Here is an 18,678-nt window from a genome sequence, read left to right on the forward strand (position 1 = left end):
TGGTAAGGTCTGTTCTTGGAGAGTGACCAGAATCAAGCTGCTGATTACGCCTGTTTCTGATGCTTAGGCTACCTCTTTACCTTTTTTGTTTGTTTTATTGTGATATAGTTGACAAATATAATTTTAAGATATAAAGTGCACCCTTAGCTAAGAACCAGTCTTACTGAGCTGGTGGGGTGGGGGGAAATCCTAAGAATATAGAGGTCAAGGTGTGAATTATGCAAGCACCCCACCCCCATCCCATTAATGGGTTTCCTAAGTAGATTGGGTAGGGGTTCTTTGGAAAAGATGGTTGGGCTATTCAGACCTATCCAGGAATCCTACTCAGGTTTACCCTTCAAGTGAGAGAATAAAGGGGGAAGGAGCATTTCAGGCCTCCCCATCCCTCAACTCCCTCAGAGTGTTCTTAAGACTGCAGGTGCTGGGGGCTGTGCTGGGTGAGGTAGGAACAGAGTACAGTCGGTCCGTCCCTGCTCCTGCCTCCAAGGCACAATCACAGCCCCAGCCACGGGCATTTTGAGACAATGACAGAGAGAAGGAAGAGGGATTATTTGGCTCTGGGGGCTTGAGGGCCAAGCCTGAAGTGAGGGAGGGAGAGGGTAGATAATTATGGTGTAAAGATCTGAAAATTGAGTAGGAAAAACTCTCCCAAGTAGGAGGTACGGTTTGGGCACGAAAAAGCGATGCGCCTGCTGCTCAGAGGGCCGTAATTTTCCGGCGCCCTCAAGTGGGAGGTAGAGGGTGTGTCTAGAGAGGATTCAGAAACTGGAGGCACAAGGGTATTGAAGACCAGCCCGTGTGGCTTGTCCTAGTTTTATATTTGTTTTTCAATTCTCACCCAAGGACATTTTTCATTCCCTTTTTTTAGAAAGGGGGAAAGGAAGGGAGAGACAGAGAAATACGCTGGGTCTGGGATCGAATACGCAAAATTTCCGTTACCAGAAAACGCTCCAACAAGTGGGCCACACTAGCCAGGGCCCACAAGGGGCTTGTCTTTTAATCCAAACATTAAAGCAAATCACCACCCTCCTCTTGGGTCTCAACGTAATACGGCGGACTAAATTAAAAACTCACTCTTCTCCTCGGGCACAGAGCGCGGAGAGTGCTCGCGCAACCAACCGAGCCTTGACCTCACAAGCCTCAACTAGCGTATGGTTTTGGCTCCCCCAACACAGCATTCCTAGGACGCATGCGCAGAAGCTTTCTGCAGGACTCGCGGGTGCACAGGCTTCGACTCCTCCCAAACATGCTCTTCATTGGCTAGAAACAGCTGCTCATCTTGGCCGTTGCTAGTAGCGACGTAGCCGGGTGTAATGCGGCTTTCTGAGCTACCACGTACTTCCATTTCCTACCCACCGCCCCGCCTTGGCCGCCGCAGGCTTCACCACTGTCCTCCGACCAATAGCAAATGGGCTGGTGGGCGGGACTTTATTAGTCCGGCCCAAACAAATGCGGGCTCGTCCCACGTAGGGCGGCCAATAACCGAGGGGCAGCCCCTGTAAAGTGGCTCGGGTGTCCCCACTATCGGCTTTTCCTCCTCCGGGCTGTGCCCCTCCCCAGCCCGAAATCAGCAGGGCGCGGGCCGCAGTCTGACAGAAACCGGGACGGAGCTAAGATGGCGGCGGCCGACGGCGACGACTCCCTCTACCCTATCGCGGTGCTCATAGACGAGCTCCGCAACGAGGATGTTCAGGTCCGGAGACCACTGGGGTCTTTGGGAAGGAGGGAAAGGGGACCAGGGAGCACTGGCGGCCCTCGCGGTAAAGGCTCGGTGTTCCCTGGGAGTGGCGGAAGGGGTGGCGGCCAATCAGCGTCCAGCTCTCTTCTCTCCGATCCCTGGACTCGAGGAGACGGCGCCCTGGATTGGGTGTCGGCCCAGCTGAGGGCGGGAGGGAGGGCGAACCTCGAGGGTCCCCGGGCCTGCCCAGTGCGCGCGGGCGGTTCGGGGCTTGGAAGGCCGAGGCGGGATGGAAAGTCGGCCGCCAGGGTTCGAGAGAGGGGAGGGCTCGGCGATTGGCAGCGGCCTCTGAATGGGCCCTTGGGGTTAGATGCGAGTGGGGGAGGGGCCGCCTGATTGGTCGAACCCGAGTGGGATTTTCTGTTTTTCTGGGTTTCGAATACTAAGCCTCAGCGCCGCGGGGTCAATTCCCGAAATGGGGACTGAGAGGTGAAAGCTGCCTTCCCAATACCTGCCCTCCCTTCCGGTTCGGGAGATCTTGCTAAATTTAGGAAAGAGTTGAGAGGTGGAGCCCGGCCCAGCTTCTGGGACCCTCCCATTGTCCCGGTTGCGGATGCTTGACTAAACCGGCTGACACATTCTGGTGAGTGGGATGGGCAAGGTTCATGTCCCTGAACCCGGCTGGCGTGGGATTGAGAAGAGTTAGGTTCCACCGTTTGCCCACCCAGTTTCACCTGCCACCCGCCGGGTGATCTTGGGCAGATTACTTCAATGCTCTGGACCTCTGCTTTCCACGAAATGTAGGCTAGTAGTAATAGTCGCGGCCTCTTTGGGTAGTGGTGAGGGACTGAACGAGTTAATAATACAAGTGTCATAGAACGGTGTGTGGCCTCTTTTTTTTTTTTTTTTTTTTAATTTTACTTATTTATTTTTAGAGAGGGAAGAGAGGGAGATAGAGAGAGAGAGAGAGAAACATCAATGTGCGGTTACTGGAGGCCATGGCCTGCAACCCAGGCATGCACCCCGACTGGGAATCGAACCCGTGACACTCTGGTTCGCAGCCCACGCTCAATCCACTGAGCCACGCCAGCCAGGGCGGTGTGTGGTCTCTTGTAAGAGCCCAATAAATGTTAGCTCTGATTATCGGGAGAGGTAGCTGAAGAGGTCCCATCCGCCCTTTGGGCCTCCATTTCCCTGTTTCTAAAAGACAGCCGGTCGCCCTGGGCCCAGCCACTGAGGTTCCGGCCGGGTACCTTGCTGGTTCTGGAGTGACACAGGCTGCGGCTGTATGGCCAGCTCTTATACTTGCTGATTTACACGGGCAGGTTAGTTCAGCTCACTGAGCCTTCAGTGGCTCAGGGAGCTTTCCTCTTCTCTCCAGTGGAGGTAATTATCTAGTTCATAGGGCTGCTGTATGAACTCATTTGTTCACTGAATACCTGCCACTTGTCAGGTACACTGTTGATATAGTGGTGACATCGGTTGTTATATGAGACAGATGTGAAACAGAGCTGAATACTTGAGTAGCTTGTGTGACATGCTGAGGGAAAGAAACGGCAGGATGTTGTGATAGTAACCCAGTAAATATTTGTCAGGGCCTGTACTCTGTGTGGGGCACAGATGCACAGCAGAGAACCAGACAGAAACCCCTGACGAGCTTATCTTGTAGTGAGGGGAAACAGACCATAAGCAAGACAGTCAATAAAATGTGTTGTCTGTTAGATGGGGATAGTGCTAAGAAGAAAAATGAAGAGGGGTGGGGGGTGAAGTTTTCAAGAGTGTTCAAGGAAAGCCTTGTCAAGAAGGTGATGTTGGAACAAAGACTTAAAGGAGCAGCAAGAGAAGGAGCCAGGAGGCTGTCTGGGCAGAGCACTCAGCAGGCATGAGGTGGGCCAGTCAGGGAAGGGATCTCTAAGGATGCAGAGTTTAAAATGGGACCAGAAGGACCTAGTCCCTGGAAGAAGCTGGGGAAGCGCTTTCCAGGAAGAGAGCAGGCAGGTAATGGCAGTTTTGCCCACTGGGGGACATTTATTTGATAATGTCTGGAGACATTGTGGGTTGTCAAAACTGAGGTGTTAACTGGTATCTAGTGCATAGAGGTCAGGAGAGCTGCAGAATTTACTGCAATTTGCAGGACAGGCCCCACATCAATGAATTATCTGCCCAAAATGTCCACAGTGATGAGATTGAGAGTCACAAGTTTCCCAGGGATCTCACTGGGCTAAAATCAAGGTGTTGGCAGAACTGCTTCCCTTGTGGAGTCTCCAGGGGAGAATCTGTCCCCTTGCCTTTTCCAGCTTCCAGAGGCTGCCTGTATTTCTTGGCTTTTGGCCCCCTGCTCCATCCCCAAAGGAAATTCTAGGACTGGAGGTGATGCATAGGAGGCAGTGCCACGCGAGAAGGTAGACCAGGGTCTGGCCACCCTACGAGTTACTCAACCCTTCTGGGCCTTGATTTTCTTGTGAAGAGGAAGAAAAGGTAGAAGACATACTTGGCCAGGGTACTGTTTAAGACTTTGTGGACCCCTGGCTGGCGTAACTCAGTGGATTGAGCGAGGGCTGGGAACCAAAGTGTCCCAGGTTTGATTCCCAGCCAGGGTACATTCCTGGGTTGCAGGCCATAACCCCCAGCAACCACACATTGATGTTCCTCTCTCTCTCTCTCTCTCTCCCTCTCTCTCTCTCCCTCCCTCCCTCCCTTCCCTCTCTAAAAATAAATAAATAAAATCTTTTTAAAAAAAAGACTTTGTGGAAACATACCTGTGTCCACATCTTAGAAATAGGATGTGACAGGCTCCGACCCCTTTTTGTACAGTGCCTGGGGATTTGGTGAAGCAGAACTTAGAAATAAGGTTGCCATCTGAGAGTATAAACCAAAAAAGAAGTTGGTTGGATAGTGCTAAGGAACATGGGTTCAAGTTCCAGGCCCCATCGCAAATTCACTGGGTAACCTGCATTTCCCTCTCAGTGCCTTAGTTTCCTTGTCTGTAAAATAAACACAAAGGTGGTATCTGCCTCATGGGTTTGTTACAAGATTTACAAGAGCCCTGGCTGCTGTGGCTCTGTGGGTTGCAGGCTGGGTCCCCAGTTGGGGGTGTGTAAGAGGCAACCAATCGATGTATCTTTCACATATCAATGAATCTCTCCCTCTTTTTCTCTTCCTCTTCCCCTCTCTAAAAATAAATAAAATATTTTTTTAAAAAGAATCACAAGAGAGAACATATGTAAAGTCTTGAGCTTTATACACAGTAAGCACTCTTGACATGGGACGATTTCTTAACTGATACTAATAGCTGTTGTATCAGAAATGTTACAGAGAACCCAACAAGTAGTTGTTTAAAGAAGTGAAGGGCTCATTTTCTCTTTATTACAAATAAGAATTATAGAATTTGGGTCAGATTGTGTCCTTTTCACCCGCTTCCTGCGGTCACAAGCTTGCTGCCTCATCGGCTCTCATTAAGTCTTTGCTAGAAGCAGGGGCTGTTCTAGGACAGAGGTTTTTCTTGTCCTTTTGCCAAGGAGGAACATCTTCCCTGGGAGCTCTTCAGCTGACTTGCTCTTGTGTCTGTCCAGAACTAGGTCATGTGCTGTTAGTTGGGATTAGGTTTAGCTGTAATAGGAAAACTCTAAATAAATGAGCTTGAAGTTTATTTCTGACTCAAGATCAGAAAATCTGGTGGTAGTAAAAGTTTATGTGGCACTGTGTGGTGTTAGGGTCCCCTGCTTGCCTGTTGCCCATCTGTCCTTATCCCCCAGGTTACCTCAAGGTCCCATGATGGCCGCTCAAGCCTCAGACATCATAGCCCCATTCCAGACAGGAGAGGAAAAAGCTATGACCTGACCTGACCCGCTCTCCCCATAAGGACACACTCCCTATAAGTCACACACAGCATTCCCACTTAGATTTCATTGACCACACATTAGACTCATGGTAAAATCCAGATGAAAAAGTGATTAGGAAATGTCTTTTCTTGGTGGGGTGGGGGTCATGTGCACAGCTGAAAACCAAGGGTTAAGGAGCAACAGTTAGCCGATGCAGCTCTTAACCTGAGGTCCATCTATATTTTAGGGCAGGTCCGTCAATTTGGATGAGAAGAATAACATCTTTATTTTCTCTAACCTTTAAATCAAATTTAACTTCCCCTTCTATTATGAACTCTAGTATCACAAGAGCATATTGTAAGTAGCCTTAGTAAAACCTGTGACTCTGTCACCAATGGAAATCATGACTGTTCCTTTCTCATTTCAGCCATTACAGATACTTATAGTGCTGTTGGTGCTCATCTCTGTTTCAAAATTGTGGTCGCTATTAGACCTGATAAAGAGGTCCATGGCTCCCCTTCCCCCCACCTCCCAATAAAAAAACAAATGCAGGTTGTTGGTGGTTACAGGTTAAGAGCTAGCTGGCTGGAGTTCAGATCCCGCTTCTGGCACCTACAAGTGCATGAGGTTTCTTCACCTCCCTTAGCCTTTCCTTTCTCTGCTGTGAGGTGATCCTGTATTTACCTTATGAGATTGGTATAAAGACCAAATAAGTTAAAACATGAACATAGCAAGAATAGTGCCTGGCATATAGTAAGTACCGTGGATATATTTGCTTTCTTTATTCTTTCACTGTGGGAGTGGGGAAAGAGACCTTGGTGGACAGCTAACCAGCTGCCTCATGCACTTTTTGGTACCCAGACAACACCAGGACCCTGTCAGCAGGGTGAGGTGGTCGTACTGCCATTATTGATCTACCTCTGATGCTAGGGTATTCCCAGTATTGTGTCACTTGGTACTCATAGCAACCTTCTGAGAGTAGATATTATAATCCCATTTCACAGATAAGAAAATTGAGGCTTGGAAAGGTGCAAAGTATGGCCCCAGATCCCACAGCTAATATGTAAAGCAGCTTCTTAGCCTTGAACACAGGCAGTGTGGCTCCAAAGCACTACCCCATGCTGCCTTTCATAAGCCTTTATGGTGCTGTCTACTGAAGAAACCAGCAGATACTTCTTTAACAAAAGATTTTATTTATTTATTTTTAGACTGAGGGGAGGGGAAGGAGAAAGAAAGGGAGAGAAACATTGATGTGTGGTTGCCTTTCGCATACCCCCTACTGGGGACCTGGCCCACAACCCAGGCATGTACCCTGACTGGGAATCGAACTGGTGACCCTTGGTTCACAGGCCCATGCTCAGTCTGCTGAGCCACACCAGCCAGGGCCCAGCAGATACTCTTAACAATACCCAACCCAGAATCTCCAAGGATGCCAGTGGAAGGGTAGGCTCTCCACCACAGCAGAGATGACCTGATTCTCATGGGTCCACCCCTTGGGCATCTTCCCTAAGTGACAGCATGATGTTCAGATTAAGGGTCAGGGCACCTAGCTTCTGGTCCTGGCTCTTCTTCTTTCCAGCAAGTGACCTTCTATGTGCCTTAGCATCCTTGCCTGTAAAGGGAGGATTCCAGTAACAATATCTACCTTAGAGCAGAGTTTAAGGATTGAATATGTTCATTATCCATGTTGAGCCCTTGAATGTTGCCAAGCACATGGTAAGCATCCTCTAAACATTAGCTGCTATTGTTCCTGGCATCATCACGATGATATTCTCTGCCGCATCTCACTGTCCTCAGGGCAGCTGCTTGCCTGTTATGGATCTGGCCCAGGTGTACATTTCCCCATAGCCCACATGTCAGAAGAACCCAGAGACCCAGTTTGAAGGTGACAAAAAGGGAAGAGATAGGCAACTAAGTCACTGCTTTCCCTGAAGTTTTATTATAGAAGACCTCAAACATACAGAACATTGAAAGACTAGTACCGGAGCCGGCACAGAGGAAATACTCTGTGACATGGCTGCCGCTGTTAGAGTGTGATGTGTAGTGTGTCCCACAATGCGGGGGCGGGGGCGGGGCGAGGGCATGTGTAGGAAGTTGGGGAGAGGTAGGTATGGTTTTCCACAGAATGATCTTGGAGAGCGCCACTGCACGAGTGTCAGCCCAGTAAGACCCAAAAGAGGCTTTGCTGAGGCTGTTGCCCCCATGGTAACTTAATGACTCAAGGTCATAGTGGCGTGGTTGGTGTTCACCAAGTTATTTGGTATCTTCACACATACTTAGTTCTGGGTGCTGTCAGACTCCTTGAGTCTGGGCTTGCTCATGTTTCCCCCTCCTTTTCTTGTTCTCATTAGCTTCGCCTCAACAGCATCAAGAAGCTGTCCACCATTGCCTTGGCCCTCGGTGTGGAAAGGACCCGCAGTGAGCTTCTGCCCTTCCTTACAGGTAATGAGGTACAGTCCTGGGGCCTGGGTGGAGTGGGGACTATTAGGGTGATACCTGCTGGATAAGGGACCTCACCGTGGATTTAACGATCATTTGTTAGTGTCTGTCCTGTGCTAGGCATCATGGGTGGGCAGGGACTCTGGAGAGAAGTGTAGTCCTCTGTGGAAATGATCTGGGAAGTTAGGAGCAGGGATTGGGGACAGGAGCCTGGAGGCAGGTGGAGGCAAGTGTGAGTTGCACTCCAGCCATTAGAAGCTGGTGACTTAGACTACTTCACTCTCTGTATAGTTTTATATGTAAAATGAGGTGAGCATGTATAATAATAATCACCAATACTTACTATGAGCCAGGCACTGTGCTAAACCCTTTCTTGTGAGGAGCGAGTTCATTGCCTGTTGCTCAGACTGGTGACTGTGTTCAGCAAGTAAGTCGCCATCATTATCCAAATTAATCCCACAGCAATTCCTAAGGTCAGTAAGGCTGCCGCCATTTTTTGGATGAGGAAACTGAGGCAAGAAAATATGAAGTAATTTATTTCCTCAAGTCATACTGTTAGGAAGTGACTCAGAGGGGATATTACCTAGTCATGCTGGCTCCAAACTCACAGCTTTGGTTAATGTCTTCAGGTCCCTACTACCTGGGTTCAAATCCAAGCTCTACTACTTCCTAGCTGTGTGATTTCAGACGAGGTATTTCATATCTGCCTGCTTCCAGTTCTTCATGTGTGAAGTGGACATAATTGTATAACTTGACAGGAAAACTAAGATGACATGTAAAGTGCTATAATGGTGCCCAGCATGTGGTAAGTGCTGCTTAACTGTAAACAAGTAGCCTGTTCTGAGCACTCCTGTCTGTGAAGATTGAGGTACAGCACTTAGGGCAATGTCTGATGCCAATTAGTAGTAAATTCTCTCTTCCTATTATTCTCATTACAACTTTATATGAATTAAAATTGCAGTGAAGGCCTCAGAGTCACACAGAGCCTTGTTGCTAATGAGCTTTCCTGCATCCAATCCTTTCTCTTGGACCTAGTGACAGTCCTGGGGAAGAAGGGGACGGAGCTTGTGTTCCTTCCTCATTTGACACATGAGAAAGTAAGGTCTGAAGAGGTACAGGGACTTGCCCACAGTGATTCAGCTATGACTCAGGAACAGAGGTGTATCTGCCTCTGAATGCCATGTGAGGAGTTGGCATCTGTACATGTGACATTGAACAGATGGCCCCAAAACAGCTGGCTTCCACTGCTGAGCTGTTGAAAAGACCTGAAAGCTTTCAAATGCTAAGTCAGGGATAACTTCTGAGGCAGTGAGGGACAAGGGGTGTGACTCAAAGTGTAAAAAAATAGTTAAAAAGTTGTAGAGAAAGAAAAAGTTGGAGGAACCTGGAATTGACACCCAGTGGTGCCACCAATCTCCAACCTGCTTGGCAAACCCGGGTGAGCCACTCCACCTGTCTGCCTTAGTTCCCTCATCTGTAAGAGTCAGACCTAACTCAAAGGGTCAGTGGAAGGATAAAGTGCTCCACTCAGAGCCTGGTCCAGAGAAAACACTCAGTGCCATGCTGGTGGCAAATTCTGTAGTGAGGTGGTAGGGAGGCAGCCCAGGCAGGAAAATCGGCGGGAAGAAACTGCAAATGGAGGCAGGCTGGAACCTGGTGATTCATCAGGAAGAGGCGCAGGGGCAGGGGGTTGATGGTGGGTTGGATTTTGCAGGCCTTGGGTTACCAGGTGACAGTTTGGGTTTAATTCAGTAGATGAAGGCAGGGCAGCCATTGTAGATAGATTGTAGAGGTTGGGAGCATGAGATGTAGAAAAGTAAACCTATGGGCAAGGCAAAATTGTATTGAGAGTGGGACGGGTGAAAGGAGGTCAGAGGCAAGATGTCACCTTGGGAGACAGCAGCTAACAGCAGAGACGTCAGGGCTAGACTGCTGGGTTCTGTCAGCCTCAATGGGCTTCATTGCCTCACCGGTAAAAGAGGAATGAATACTCATGTAATATAAATTAGGGCCATTGTGAAGATTCAGGGAGTGTAATGTATGTATTATCTTTATTATATTATAGAATCCCATATAATACTAATAATCCAAGTGAAGGGACTATAGGGGACAGAGTAGTATGGGAACCATAAGCTTGAAGAGGAGCCACTTCTTTAAGAGGAAGTTTTCTTTGGGCTGCTGTAGTCCCTGGTGATAACATATTTTCTTTACTTCAGGCTTTAAGAAATCAGAAAGTGTTCAAAATAGTAAATGGCAGATATACTAAGCTGATATTGTTTCAAACAGAACAAGCTAAAAGCCTTCTCTAAGCTTCCACCTACAGAAGGTTCAGAATTGGCATTATGAGGGGAAATTACCACATAATGTCCCCACTGTGTTAGAGAGACCAGTGCTGTGGTAATTTTTGGCCATAATTTGTGAGACATTGGGGAGCTCCAAGGTGAGTCAAGTCACCTGTGTGTCTGTCATCAGGCTGCTTAGTAACCTGCCATTTAAAGTCTTGTACTCAGGTAGACATTAATGAAAAATATGCTCAGAAATCCCAGGTTTGCCCTGAACACACCTTGTGGTTTTGTGGCAAAGACCTTTGAGTGTAGGTTCCCTGAGACAGAGGGAAGTAGCTTGGTATCTGCCTTTAGACCCTGACATTTCAACATCAGAAAAGAGGAGTAGCTGGTGGCTACGAGATTGGGGCAATGGTGATGACATCATGAGAGGGCTGTGGTAAGGAGGTGACCCGGAGCTCAAACCTGCCACTTCCACTCCCCAACCCATTGGCCAGAGCATAGTCATGTGGCCATGCTAGCTGTAGGGGAGGGAGCCTGGGAAATGTAGTCTGGCTGGATTGCCCTAGGTCTGACTTCAACTCAGGAAGTTTTGGTGCTAGGGGATGTTAGCATCTTCTGTCGTGGAGGTCAGCAGTTCTACCACCTCAGGGAAGACTGGATGGAGCTGGAGGGAAAGGTCTTCAGCATCAGGGTTCAGCATCAGGACAGAGCATTCTTTCCTCACGCTGTCATGTAGTTATTTCAGCAAACCCGATTGGGCTCCCACTGTGCTGGTCTCTGGTAGGAACTGGGACACAGAGAGGAGCCAGCTTGGACTCCTATGACAAGGGACTCTGATAAAGGTGGCATGAATGGGGGGAGCCCAGAGAAGGGACCTGTCTGATTTGGTCAGGAACTCTTGGCAAAAATCTGTAGCTGAACCAAGTCTCGAAGGATGGAGAAGAAATTCTCAGACCAGAGGGAAAGAGGTTCCTGCAGAGAGATTGTGCTGAGGATGAAAGCTGGACTGAGCCAAAAGCTCCCTTCACTGGCTCTGCTCTTACTCACATGGACCATTTGCTCCTCCCTAACCCTTGTCGAGAGGTGGAGGCGAGGAGTACCATTTTACAGGTGCAAAAAAGACTCAGAGGTGGTCTTACTCACTCTGTGTCCCATACCTTGTCAGGGGCAGAAGTAGTACTTGGGTGCTCTGTCATTCTACCCAGGCCTGTGCCTTGATCTCTTTGCCAGTTGTGGGCAGTGTGGGGGCTGTCAGTGCCCACAATTTGAGGAAGCAGAGTGAGGCTGCTTGTTCCAGCTTAGATCTCTGAGGCTGGGGTTAGACTTTGGGTGCAACTGGAACACAGTCTGTCTTGGTCCCACAGATACCATCTATGATGAGGATGAGGTCCTCTTGGCCCTGGCGGAGCAGCTGGGAACCTTCACCACCCTGGTGGGAGGCCCCGAGTACGTGCACTGCCTGCTGGTGAGTCTGAAAGGTGGGGAAGTACCTTTGCCCTCCTCTTGGGAGTCAAGGAGGGGACAATGTCTGAGGCACCGGGAGGTCATCTCCTCAGAACACATGGACTTTGGACATTCACTTTAATCCAATAAGTCAGAGCTTTGCATTAGAGTCAGGCTGGCTTCTCCCACTGGTTTACTATGTGACTTGTAAAAATTACTTAACCCCTCTGTTCTGTTCTTTGCTCATCTCTAAATGGAACTCATTAACATCTATCTTTATAATTGACTTAAGAAGCCCTTAATAAATAAAATCTTTTAGAAAAAGAAGCCCTTAGGCACAGAGTAACTCCTAACAAGTGTTAGCTGCTGTTGTCATGAATGCGTGTGTTATGTGGGCATGTCCACCGTTGGGGTAGGGAGGGTTCCCTTTTTATAGATGAATCACTGGAGCACCGAGAGGTTGAGCATTTTGTCCAAGGTTGAATGGCTAGTAAGTGGCAGAACTAGGATTCCGGGTGTGTCCGTTGGACTCTCCCTCAGGCCCCTGCCCACTGCCTGCCTGTCTGGCCCTGCACTTGTGATGACCAGGGACACAGACATGCATCAGATGCTAACAAGTAACTGCTGTCTGGGAGAGGAGGAGGGAGGTCTCCAGTTCTGTGATCTGGGAAGAAAGCACCTTAGAGCTGGCCCAGGCCGTGGTTTTCTCTGTTCCTCAGACCCCTGAACATTCACGTTTTCCCCAGTCATTCTGTATTTCATGGTTTCTAAAGACACATTTCAGACTTTGGCCTCTGCACTTGATGGTGTCCTGCAGTTATCATCAGCAGCCATTGTTCCTTTTAGTGGTATGAGAAGCATCTTGGATTTCAGCAAATGTGGTGATTTCTTTTGTCCCAAACAGCATTAAGTCTAAGGGAATTTGCTAATTGCCATTTATTGGCGGTATATGAGCTTTCACCTGTATGTATGTGTATAATACGTTTGTATGTACACAGGAAACTATATGTGAATGAGTTCGTTTACATTTCTCGTAGAATAGGGCTGTGAAACGAGGAACGGGAGGCCCAGGGACTGGCCTGAAAGGGGCCCTTGAACTCCATGGATTTCTCTGCAGCCACTGGCCTTTGTCATCTGAGAGAATTCACAGCTTTCAGTAGCTTCTCAGAGGACTTGAGCAGAAAATGCTGCTAAGAACTCCAGAGCTCACAGGTAGGGTAGGACTCAGGCTTGCTGGGAGCCAGCACTGGCACCCAGGGGTCCTTCCCCCGTCAGGACAGAGTCTGCCCACAGAGCATTCTCAGTGAGGTGAACCCCAGTTTTCCCACGCTTCTTTCTGGGGAGCAGTCATGTGTGACCTCTGGTACTGGCCAGCACAGACATCCTGAGGCCCTCTGGGCCCGGCAGTGCTGGGAATCTAGATAGGAGTTAGGTCAGAGTGGCTGACACTCACTCAGTGCTCGGTGTGGCATATGTGCCAAGCGCCTGAGGCATAGTAACCCATCACATCTCACAGTGACCCTGTGAGAAACGCCCCAGTTCACAGATGAGAAGCTGAGGCACTGCCGGTTTAAGTGAATTACCTGAGTTGGAAAGAGGCATTCAGGATTTGAACCCAGGTTACTGCCTCTTAATCATTACCTCTCCTCTGTACCATCCTCAGAGGGCTCCTGGGTGCTTCAAAGGCTGCTCAGAGCTGGGAAAGAGGGAAGCTGGGGCCTTTACTTAGAACCCAGAGGAAGCACCTAACCCAGTTTAGATGAGATGGGGAGGGTTATGGAAGGCCTCCTGGAGGAGGAGGCTGTTTACCTGGATTTTGACAAGTTATGAGAAATGGAAAACAGCTATTGTGCAGTTTGTTTATCCCATACACATGATCAAGGACTGTGAGCTGTGGGAACTCAGAAGGGCGCCTGATCCAACCCAGCCCTCCATCTTGGTGGTAGTAAAATGGAATTAATTTCCCAGGTACCCATGCAACCACAGCATCAGGATTGTTCCGATATGCACAGCTCCTAACCTTTTTGGAATGGTGGATCCCTTTGAGAGTCTGGACCCTCTCTTCTTGAGACAACAGATGATTTTAGGATCTTCTCCCCTCCCTCTCCCTCCTGGCTTGGTCTCAGTTTGGGAACCCCGCCCTCTATTATTCACACACAGGCCCCATCACAGTGGGTCTTCATTTGGCATTTCCTGAGTGTGTACCTTCCTGAGCCCCACCCTAGACTCTGATTCTTCAGGTGTGTGCTGGGGGTACCTCCTGGGTGACCCTGGTGTGTGCCATCCTGGCACCACACTGCAAGAGCCTGTCCCTGTGGTAATCTCTGGTGCACAGACCCATAGCTAACTACTGCCCAGCCTTGGTCCCCAGGCATCTCTGACCATAACAGGTTATATAAGTTCCAATTCCAGTCACTTAGTAAACGCTGACTGAGTGCCAGTCCCTGCAGTAGCCCAGAGACATCACCCTCCCACCGCAGCACCCCTGTGAGCTGTTCATGAACCCAAAACCCTGGGAGAGTTAGCAGGACCTATGACAAAGGCTCACCCTGGGGGGCCTCGGGCTGGCGCAGCATTACATTTTCCTCTTGAATCATTGCCAACCTTTTGTAAATGAGATTTTTAAAAACTTTATTATTTGATTTGTTTTAAAATGTTTTATTGTGGTAAAATATACATATATTTTTACCGTTTTATTCATTTTTAAGTGTACAGTGCTATGTACATTCACATGATGGAGCAGCCATCCCCACCATCCATCTCTGCATCTTACCTTCCCAGAGTGAAACTATAGTCATTGACCAGTAACGCCCCCTGCCCTCAGAAACCACCATTCTACCTTCTGCATCTATGGGAATCCTGACTGGCTGATTTCATTTAGCATGTCTTCAAGGTCCATCTGTGATGTAGCACAGGTTAAATAAGATTTGTTTTACACTTAAAACCTGGCCCTTTGACCACTCTTGGAAAACCAGATTGGCTTTTACCAGCTGTGTCATCCCCCCAGCCCCCTCAGGGATGGTTGATGGTGGGAAGCAGCTTTCCTCCCCAGCCAGCATGCCATAGCCCCTGCCTCTCTCTGTTGTCCCCACCTGTCACCTTTCCTTAGTGCTTCATTCTGGTACCTGTCTGGGCCCTGGCAGCATTTTCCTTTGTGATTTCTTCCTGCCTTCTTTTCTTGTATCTGTCAGGCCATATTGGACTTCAGACTTCCACACCTTTATTTGAACAGCATAGAGTGATAGAGTCTTCCTTCCTTAGATCAGTGCTTACTGAGTTCCTGCCCTGTGCTAGGATCTCTGCTATACTCTGGGGACACAGAGGTGAGCTAATCAAGTGTCCCTCCAGGCCTCACACCAACAAACCATTGAGCAGTCCCAAGCCCTGGGGTCCCCTGCTAATGCGAGCTCCTGATACAGTCGCCTGTCAGAAACCACAGCTGTGCTTTCAGCCCTTGGAGACCCTGGAGTCAGGTGACCTGGTTTAGAGCCTGGAGTGTGAAGCTAGTGACAGTTGTGGCCCTCTCCTCAGAAAGTGACATGAATCTCCCTGGCTGGTGTGGCTCAGTGGATTGAGTGCTGACCTGTGAACCAAAAGGTCACCAGTTCAATTCCTGGTTGGGGCATGTGCCTGGGTTGCGGACCAGGTCCCCTGTTGGGGATGTGTGAGAGGCAACCCATCATTGTATCTCTTGCACATTGATGTTTCTTTTTCTCTCCCTCTCTTTAACGCTCTTTTCCCCCTCTCGCTAAAAATAAATAAATAAAATCTAAAAAAGCAGGGGGGAGTTACCTTGATATTCCAAAGATTTTTTTTTAAGGAAAAAGAAAGTGAAATTACCATTTTGAGGTTCCTAGACCCACCTCGCTGAAGCTCCCTTAAGGACCTCTAAACGAGGCTTGTTGTGGTTCTTCAGAGAAGACACGCTGGTTGAAGGCAGGGATGGGGTGATCACAGAAGGTTTCTGGAGAAAATGAACCCATGGAGGGTCAGGGCTCCAGGGCCAGGGGTGGTGGGGAGGGAGCCATCCTGTGACATCATGCTCTGTGCCATAGCCACCCCTGGAGTCGCTGGCCACAGTGGAGGAGACAGTGGTGCGGGACAAAGCAGTGGAGTCCTTGCGGGCCATCTCACACGAGCATTCGCCATCTGACCTGGAGGCTCACTTCGTGCCACTGGTGAAGCGGCTGGCGGGTGGCGACTGGTTCACCTCCCGCACCTCGGCCTGTGGCCTCTTCTCTGTCTGCTACCCCCGTGTATCCAGTGCCGTGAAGGCAGAACTTCGACAGTGAGTCCTGGCCATGGCCCCTGAGAAGCTCAGCCTCCCCCTCAGCCTGGTCCTCTTCTCTCAAGCCCCAGCCTATTTAGGCCTCCCCAGGTCCCAAACACCCTTGAGCTCTCTCAGCCCCCAGCTCCCTTCCCACTCTTTGGAGAAGCTGTCACCAAAGGCCTGGCCTCCAATCCAGACACTGCCTCTTGCTTGTTTATGAATGGAAATGACACTTCTTCTGAACCATTGGTTCTTGTGAGGATTTAAAAGAATTACCACAGATGAAGTGCTTAGAACAGAATGTGGCACATAAAAGTACGTAACAGGTGATGTGTGGTGCTATCTTAGGCCTCCCCCAGGTGCAGAGCCCTTGGTGGATGCACTGTTTCTTGGTTCAGCCTCCTCCACACTCCTCCCCCTGGGAATTCCTTGTACGCAAAACTTGCCTCCCTGAAGAATGAATGAAAATGGTTTTAATTGGATGGCAATTTCCATTAATGTGTTTTTTCTCCTCCCTCTGGAGGAGGAGTCTGTGGGCTTGTATGTACCCACCAAGCCCACAGACTTTTGAGCAGGAAGCCTAGGCCCTGAGCCCTTACTCACCCAAAGTACAACTGGACAGCTGCCCACATGTGCTTAGAGATCTGCTTTCAGCCTACTGTGTCTCCAACAGGATAGGTCACTGCTGAAAAGTAAAACCTTTGAGTTGCCCCAGACCAGCATCTCAGCTACACAATTTTATGTGATCATTATAACATAATCAGCACCTACGGTTCTCCACAGACTCATGTGCAGACAGGCTGCTGTGTGCTCACACACGTGAATTCGTTTAAGCCTCATGATGAGCCTGTGGGATAGGTACTGTCTCTATCTGCCCATTATATAGGGCAGGGAAGATTCAGAGGGCAAAGTCAGGACCTTTGTGACTACAGCCTGCTTGCTCCTCTCTGCCATGTTGCCTGCTGCCTTGAGATTCCAGGATTCCTCCTCCTAAGCCCCATCCTGACCCCCAGGTACTTCCGGAACCTGTGCTCAGATGATACCCCCATGGTGCGGCGGGCCGCAGCCTCCAAGCTGGGGGAGTTTGCCAAGGTGCTGGAGCTGGACAACGTCAAGAGTGAGATCATCCCCATGTTCTCCAACCTGGCCTCTGACGAGCAGGTGGGTTCTGCTGTCTGGACCTCCCCAACCCCTCCCTCTGGCAGGCCCTGCATCCAAAAAAGAATTCCAGTGCTAACGGGGCCTCTGCTGCCCTCTCTCTGCCCACATCCTCCCCTAGGACTCGGTGCGGCTGCTGGCGGTGGAGGCGTGTGTGAACATTGCCCAGCTCCTGCCCCAGGAGGATCTGGAGGCCCTGGTGATGCCCACCCTGCGCCAGGCTGCTGAGGACAAGTCCTGGCGCGTCCGATACATGGTGGCTGACAAGTTCACAGAGGTAAGTGAGGGACTATTAACAGTGTCTCACATATAGGCAAAATGAGGCCCTTAGATGCAAAGGAGTGACACGTGTAGCAGCAACTAAAGTTCATTGTGGTGACATCGTCAGGTGTGTGAGCAGTGTGATCTCTGATCATCCCGTTGGACCTCACTTCACACACCGACCTGGTTGCTTGGTAGTGGCACCTTGAAGCACCATTTTGAGAAGGGCTCTGATGGCCAAGTTCTATGGGAGAGGGGGTGACCAGGAGCAGAGAAGGGTAGTGTGTGTGCCTCCCTGACCTGATCAAACTTTCTGTCCTTGGACAAAAGGGACAACATAGCCTGTCCCTTTCGCTGGGGTTTGCTGGGGCTGCTGTTGCAAAGTACCACACACTGGGTATACTCCATTTCCTCACAGTTCTGGAGACTACAAGTCTGAAGTTAAGCTGTCAGCTGGGTGGTTTTGCTGAGATTTTTTTCCTGGCTTGTGGATGGCTGTCTTCTCCCTGTGTCTTCACATGGTTGTCCGTCTGTGCATGTGTTTGTCCTAATCTTCCCTTAAAATGACTGCAGTCATTTTGCTTTAGGGCCGCTCTAATGACCTCAGTGCACTTTAATGCTTTAGAGACCCTGTCTTCAAATATAGTCACCTTTGACATGCTGGGGGGTTGAGACTTCAACATACGAATCTTGGTGGGGGGGGAGCACAGGCAGCCCAAACGCTTGACTAGTCAGTGACACCACAGGCAGACAGAACAGGGACGAATCCCACATCTCTTGAATCCCGGGACAGTGCTCTTTCTACGGCACTCACGTGTGTTTTGATCCCACTAGTATGTGTGTCGAGCACCAGTTCTTTGGTAGGCACTGGAATGCTGTGAATTCAGCACGTTTCCATCTGTCGTGGAGCAGATGGCCTAAAGGGGAATATCCAGGGAGATAAATGTTGTAGTCAAGTATCCTGGGTGCTGGGGCGGACACATTAGTGGGCATGGATGAGCTAAGGAGAGGAGGTGGTGTGACAGCTGTTCTAGAACATGAGTGGGTGAGAGCTGGAGCAGGAACTGATGTAGAAAAAGGGCAGCACGTGCAAAGGACCTGTGGAGGGGAGAGCAAGCACAGGCAGGCACAGTCAGGGATGGCCCCTGGGGGCCCTTCAGAGAGGAAGCTGGAGTGGAGAGATAGGCAGGGCCCATCCAGAGAGGCCTCAGAGCCAGTGCACCCTGCAGCCCCTGGTCTCTATGAATATTTCCCCTGTGTTTGCTGGAAGGACTTGGAGTCTGAGGATGACATTTCCCAGGAACATCTGTTTTCCTCTGT

The 18,678-nt window shown here is 49.6% G+C and overlaps 1 protein-coding gene across 2 annotated transcripts in view; it reads left to right on the forward strand.

Moving 5' to 3' along the window:
• Positions 1–1,479: 1,479 nt before the first annotated feature.
• The window catches only part of PPP2R1A (protein phosphatase 2 scaffold subunit Aalpha), a 28,481-nt gene continuing 11,282 nt past the window's right edge, over positions 1,480–18,678 (forward strand). Inside the window, exons 1-6 of one of the 2 annotated variants that reach the window (XM_028529777.2) lie at positions 1,480–1,693; positions 7,851–7,941; positions 11,591–11,691; positions 15,725–15,957; positions 16,953–17,100; positions 17,219–17,374. In XM_028529777.2, the coding sequence (XP_028385578.1) occupies positions 1,616–1,693; positions 7,851–7,941; positions 11,591–11,691; positions 15,725–15,957; positions 16,953–17,100; positions 17,219–17,374 (807 nt within the window). In that variant the 5' untranslated portion in view covers positions 1,480–1,615. The remainder of the gene's footprint in view (positions 1,694–7,850; positions 7,942–11,590; positions 11,692–15,724; positions 15,958–16,952; positions 17,101–17,218; positions 17,375–18,678) is intronic. The other variant, XM_028529776.2, reaches the window with a different exon arrangement.

This window comes from Phyllostomus discolor, chromosome 12 (assembly GCF_004126475.2).
Source record: "Phyllostomus discolor isolate MPI-MPIP mPhyDis1 chromosome 12, mPhyDis1.pri.v3, whole genome shotgun sequence".
Taxonomy (NCBI): domain Eukaryota; kingdom Metazoa; phylum Chordata; class Mammalia; order Chiroptera; family Phyllostomidae; genus Phyllostomus; species Phyllostomus discolor.